The sequence below is a fragment of the Lipotes vexillifer genome, unplaced genomic scaffold (genome assembly GCF_000442215.2).
Source record: "Lipotes vexillifer unplaced genomic scaffold, Lipotes_vexillifer_v1.1 scaffold1417, whole genome shotgun sequence".
NCBI lineage: Eukaryota > Metazoa > Chordata > Mammalia > Artiodactyla > Lipotidae > Lipotes > Lipotes vexillifer.
Window position 1 is genome coordinate 639,525 of NW_006778171.1, and position 6,728 is coordinate 646,252.

Below are 6,728 nucleotides of genomic sequence, written 5' to 3' on the forward strand. Positions count from 1 at the left end.
GTGGGATCTTTCCGGACTGGGGCACGAACCCGTGTCCCCTGCATCAGCAGGCATACTCCCAACCACTGCGCCACCAGGGAAGCCCCTCTATTTTTTTTTTTTCCTATTTCCCATCAAAGGAAATTCATCGTGTGGCTGCTCCCGACCCACCAGCATGTTTTCTCCGGCTATAGAAAACATCTGAGGCGTGCCCCAAATGAGATTCTTCATTTCAAAGGGAAAAGAGGTGATTTCTAAGTCACTGGATAAATAAAGAAGATTCTCACCATGTGAAAGTGGTGTTGGGCTGTTTGGATCCACTTTAACGTGGATGAATACGTGTCTTATATTTTTATAAAAATCAAACGGATTTTTCTTCCTGGGCTTGAATGAAGGACAGAGAGTGCAAGATGAAAAGCTCACAGAAAAGAAGTGCTCTCACGAGCTCAGGGGCTGGGCCCACATGAGAAACATACGAGACCGAAGAGGACTGGCCTGCCTGACTTCCTGTGCCAGGACTCTAAACTTTGGGGATGCCTCCCTGTGCTCCCCATCTGCAAGTCCCGCTCTGCACGTCCTACAGCACAGAGGTCATGGCTTCAAAGCCAGGAAGCTCAGGCTCCATCCAGGCTCCACTGCCTCGTTGCTGTAGCCATTTGGGGTAATTATTAAACCTCTCTGAGCCTGAACCTTTAATCTCTAACATAGAAAGTAATAATATTTATTTCCAAGGGCTGCTACATGAATTAAATGAGATATTGGCTGACATCTATTTACCACCAGCTCCAGGTACTGTTCCAAATGTTTGACATCTGTTTCCCTCTTCAAGCCTTACAAGAAACCCCCATGAGAGAGGTGCCATTGTAATCTCATTGATAGGTAAGGAAACAGCTAAGAGAGGTTCAGAAACTTTACTCAAAGTCCCACAGCGCGTGGTGGTGGGGCTGGAAGGCAGACCCAGGCAGTCTGGCACCAGAACCCGCATGCCCGTGACTCGATGCTGCAGCTACAACTGGGCTGCTCTGTGCCCTGCCCTTTGGAGTTCATTTGTCTATGGTAGAATCACATTTTCTCACCTCTTTTTAATCTCGTGTGAAATTTTTCCTTAGCATTTTGTAGATTAACAATAATTGTTGTGATGACATCACAGTCATTTTGTATTACCAGTTCTCTGTGTTACAATGTGCCAAGAAAAAGCTACCGTCCTTGAGCAAACATGGGATACTTCTAAAAGGTGACTGCAAACTGGCCAGGGTAACCTTAACGTGTTCCCCAAAGGAGGAATTTATGGATTACTTTCTCTTTACACAGCAAAATAAAACTGGCAGTGAGTGACAAGAAGAAAGTCACATCTGATTGGGAATTGAAAACATTATTCTAATTAATTGTTCCCAATATGGAATCAAAATGACAAATCATTTAGAAAAATAACATTGAGAAAGTGGCATACTAAAATTTTGGGAATGTTGGCAAATCTATGTTCAAGGAAAAAAATGTATGAATAATAATGAAAAGGCAGAAATTAAAATTGGAAAGCAATAAAATGGATAACAGAGTTTAGTCTTTCAAACAGCAAAATTAGAGGCAACCATTTGGACATGTTATTTAAAATGGGAGAGAGCAGCGAGTTCCCTGGTGATCTAGTGGTTAGGATTCAGCGCTTTCACTTCCGTGGCCTGGGTTCAATCCCTGGTCAGGGAAATGAGATCCCACAAGCCCTGCAGTGTGGTCAGAAAAACAAAAAAACAGAAAAAAAAAAAAAAAAAAAGAGACAAAGAGAGAGAGAGAGAGAGAGAAAGCAAAATCAAATTAAGTCAAGAGAGAAGATATAAAGAACAGACATGAGGATGTTAAAACTTATATAGTTGTATGTATATTTGTGTGCATATCTGAATGTTTCAATGAAATGAGTGATTTTATTGAAAAGGCAGCAATTTTAAAAACTGACTTTACGTGGGTGAGGTGTTCCTCCTTGCCAAGGCCACACAGCAAGTACATGCCTGTACTGGGATTTAAAGTCAGGCCTTCCTGTTTCCAAAACAGAAAGCCAACAACAGAAGACTGTGCAATGACATATTAATGTGGGAAAGAAAGGCTCAAGAGTGAGGTAGAGCTAAGCTAAACATCTTGGAAAGATGCCCAAAATATATTAAATGAAGACGGCAAGTAACAGAACAATGTATATGGCATGATTCCATTAAAAAACAAAACAAAACAAAACTATGTATATATAAGTTTAGATAAGCAAAGAAAAAAGCCTAAATGAAAATTATTGAGCTGTTAACGATAGCTATTGGGTGGGTGGATTCGAACAATCTGTAAGGTTTGAATTTTTTGTATATTTTTATTTTCTAAAAAAAAAAAAATCAAACCCAATCAAAGAAACTCAACAACTTTTGTCCAATAATAAGCAAAAGGCTTGAATGCTCAAGAATTCTAGGACATAGGGACAAGCTTTTGGAGGAAGGGCTCACCTCTGACTACCCTTCGTCTGGCAAGGGACGTGGGGAGCAGAGACGGTGACAGGAAGTGAGAACGGACGTGGTTGGCTGCGGAGCCACACTCACCTTTCCCAGCAGCTCAGGAAGGCCCAGCAGCTGCCCCGTGAACACGCCAATGCAGATGAAGATGGCGGTCACCTGCCCCAGAGAGCCGCGGATCTCCTTGGGTGAGATCTCACTCAGGTACATGGGGAGCACGCTGAGGGCGATGCCTATGAAGGAAGCACGGCAGCAGTGAGAGAGCTGTCTTCTTCATGGAAGACTCTGGTCATGGCACCTCCCTCTGTTCTGTGCTTGACAAAAATAGTGCTGTAGCCACAACACCATTCCCAGCACTCTGCACAAATTGCCAACATTTTAACATGCACTTTATCATTTACTCCATAGAGTATGGCTGGGAGGTAGATTTCATAGGAGGGGAAATGGTGGTAGCTGATGGTAGTGATACTGGTGGTGACGGTGACGGTGGTGATAATAATAACCAACGCACATAGTGCCTACCAAGTAGCAGGGATCTTCCTTCTCTCTTTACCTATATTAACTTATCTATTTTAAATAACAACCCTCTAAAGTAAATGTACTATCATTATCCCCATTCTAAATATGAGAAAACTGAGGCACAGAGAGGTTGAGTAACTTTCCCAAATCACCAAGGGACATCCAAAAATGCTCCAAGAGGTTATTTGCCCAGTAGATCAGGTCTCTGATTCTAGAACTTGAACTTTCCCACCAGCTAATGGCACCTCCTTAGGTAAATCATGGAACTCAGTTATGGCAGATACTGTTAAACCCATTTTACAACATTTTATAGACTACGTCACTCACATAGGGTCTCATAACTTTTGAGATAAATTTATGTGTTCAAAGGCTTATGACTGATATTTCTATTTAAAAAGTAATAGTTATAAATATGTCTCATAAAACATAATACTCTGCACTCATAGAGGTTCTGTTAGTAGAAATATCATGAGGCCTTGTCAGGTTCAAGAAACTTTGTTTTCTACCCATTTCTGGGCAGGGTTATTCTTAAGACCCTTTATAGACCCATGAAGGTCTACAAATGCACTTAACCCAGGCAGATTCGTGGCTTGCTTATTACACTCTGAGTCACACTGCTTCCTGGGTCAAATCCCTGCAACTTACAAAAGTTGAGGACTTGGGCTGAGAGAGTTAGCCTCTCTCAGCCTCAGTTTCTCTATCTACAAGTTGGGGATAAGAACTGAGTCTGACTTCATAGGATTGCTATGAGAGTTCATTGAGATTTGCTCAGTGCTTCACTCAGCGTAAAGCTGTACATACAAGTCAGCATTACTAGCACTAACTATTATTGTCTTCTAATTTTTCACCAGATTGTTCGGGCAATCAAAAATTTCTTTCCTGCCCTGGCCTCCTGATGCCTAGAGGTTAGAGCACAGTTCCCGACACACTTTAGGCACCAATCAATGTGTTTCATCTTAAGCTGAATTCACCCCAGTTTCTAGCATTCAGGGAAGCCCTTCCTAAAAAGAAATAGTGAAGGGAATGTGCTGCCCAATTTATAAGCTGAGCATCTCATTCATTGCATCTCAGCCCAGGATAACTTTTTCTGGTTCAGCACACGAGGGAAACATGCTTAAGGTGCAAAGAGACAGGAATTATCTCCAAAGTTGCAACATAAACCAGATGCTATCTGAATTTTTATCCCAAACACACATATTGAGAGCATCTGGCCTCACGGAAAAATCAAGTGGCCATGGATCAATGTGGCACATTGTTGCTTAGGGGGCAGTGGAATAGAGAGGAAGGTGCAGGATTCAAGTCCCAGAGCCCTGCTTTCCTCACTAGGTGACCTTGATCAAGTTAGTTAGGTTCTCCTAGCCTCCGCTTACCCATCTATGAAAGAAGGGTCATAATTGCTGTCTATTCCTGTTGCGGTGGGAATAAAATTACTACATATAAAGCACCTGGCTCACTTTTGGTCACTTGATGGACACTTGGAAAACTGATAGGTCCTCACCCTGACACTCCCCCTACCCTCTGGGGATAATTATCATCATCATCTCATGAAAAGCTATTAAGGAAATGATACGGCTGGTAGGAAAGAGGAGGCATGGTCGTGGTAATGGACGTGGCATACGGTTGGCACAGTAAGAACGCCTCCTTCACAGGGCGCCTGCGCAGACTGAATCCCTGGAGAACGCTTAGCAGAGTGAAAGGCACACAGGACGCTGTCAATTAATGGAGACTCTTCCTCCTTGCCCATTGTGAAATTTCGGGGGAAAATGAGATGCTGCTGGCTAAACCAGTGGTGAGCCATGAGGAGGTAGCCGGCTGTAGGATGACCAAACTCATCCCAGTTTGCCAGGGACCATCCTGGCTTTAGCATTGAAAATTCTGTGTCCCGGGAAGCCCCTGAGTTCCGGGCAAATGAGGATGGTTGATTACCCTGGGCTCGTGTTGCTGCACCAAGCATCCCACACTCCTGAGTGGCCCCTCTTGACCTGTGACCCCATATCCTGCCATCCTTCCCCCCGAGGTGCCCCAGGCTTATGATTTACCGGACACTCCAGGCTCATTCTGATCGTGGGATATCAGCCTTTGTTGTTCTGTTTATCCCGAGTCCTCTGTCCTCACAGTTCCACAGGCTGACGCCCCACTGTCCTTCCCATCTCAGCTCAGCCTCACTACCTCCCACTAATGGGAACTAATGTGACCCAACGGGTCCTTTGCAGATGGAATAGGGTTAAGGTGAGGTCACACTGGATTAGGGTGGGCCCTAAACACAATGACTGGTGTCCTTATAAGATGATAAGACACAGGGAGACACAGAGGGAAGAGGGGCGCGTGAAGATGGAGACAGAGATTGGAGTGATGCTGACACAAGCCAGGGAATGCCAAGGCTTCCCGGCAGCACCACAAGCCAGGAGAGGCATGAAATAGATTCTCCTTCAGAGCCTCCAGAAGGGACCAACCCTGCAGATACCTTGATTTTGGACTTCTGGCCTCCAGAACTCTGAGAGCATAATTTCTGTTGTTTTCAGCCCCCCAGTTGTGGTTTTTGGTGACAACAGCCATAGGAAACTGCCATACCTCCTCAAGGAGGCCTTCACCTGTCAAAATCAATCCCTCCTCATCACTCCTTATCTCTCCATCCTGTCTTATGTTCCTCATGGCACTTAGTGCTTTTTGAAAGTATCTTGTTCGGTTTTTACAGGGGACCCTTGAACAGCATGGCTTTGAACCATGCAGGTCCACTTATACTCAGATTTTTTTTCACTAAATACGTATGACAGTGCCACACAATCCGATGTTGAGTTCGCAGATGCAGAACCACATGTATGGAGGGTCGACTGTAAAGTTGTGTGTGAATTTTCGACTGCCCTGAGGGTCGGCACCGCTAACCACCGCGTTGTTCAAGGGTCACCTGTACTTGTATATTGTCTGTTGCCCCACTTCCGGCCACAGAAAATTTCCTTCGGAGAACAGCACCAGACCCAGCACACGCGCTTGATCAAAGTTTATTGGGTCCCCAAGGCACTTTCACTCTACCGTTATTTATTTAACCAAGGCTGCGGTAAAGGTGAGGTTGCTGGGGTCGCCAGTGGTTGGGAGTTGCAGACCTACAGGCTGGTGCGGTTATAACTGTGGTCTATGGGAACAGGCCTCAAAGGCCAGTCCTACAGGGGCTGCAGACTCCAAGTGCACAGAGGGCAGAGTGCCTCTCGTCCAAAACATCAACAACAGTTCCAATCTACCGAGCACTTCACAACTTCCAGAACCACTTTACAGTCTTCGTTTCCTCAGGGTACATGGCCTGATAGAATGAAAGGAGCAACTGGGGATAGGCTCCCTCGCACAGAGCTAGCCTAACTTCCAGATTCCTCCTAGAGTCCAATTCCAGAAGTAGCATTTTAGCCCATACAAAGCAGAAGGGATTGTGGGAAAATATTCTCTAAGGGCACTCAAAGATGTTGCAGGAAATACTCTAGGGACAACCGGATATTTGCAGTTTTCTATGGGGTTGCAGAAAAATTTGAGTCCAGTCCAAAACTAAGCGTTTCACTGAACATAAACTTACATTTGAAGATTAAAGTATGACACACATTTTTAAATTTGCACAAATAATATGTGTGCAGTTTGATGAATCATCACAAAATGTATACACCTGTGTAACCTCCACCCGGATCAAGAATCAACTTACGGGCTTCCCTGGTGGTGCAGTGGTTGAGAGTCCGCCTGCCGATTTTTTTTTTTTTTTTTTTTTTTTTT

The 6,728-nt window shown here is 44.4% G+C and overlaps 1 protein-coding gene across 1 annotated transcript in view; it reads right to left on the bottom strand.

Annotated features, from left to right (window-relative positions):
- Window positions 1–6,728, bottom strand: part of SLC2A9 (solute carrier family 2 member 9) — a 187,766-nt gene that overhangs the window by 130,975 nt on the left and 50,063 nt on the right. Inside the window, 1 exon segment of the mRNA XM_007451507.1 lies at window positions 2,547–2,692. Within this exon segment, the coding sequence (XP_007451569.1) occupies window positions 2,547–2,692 (146 nt within the window).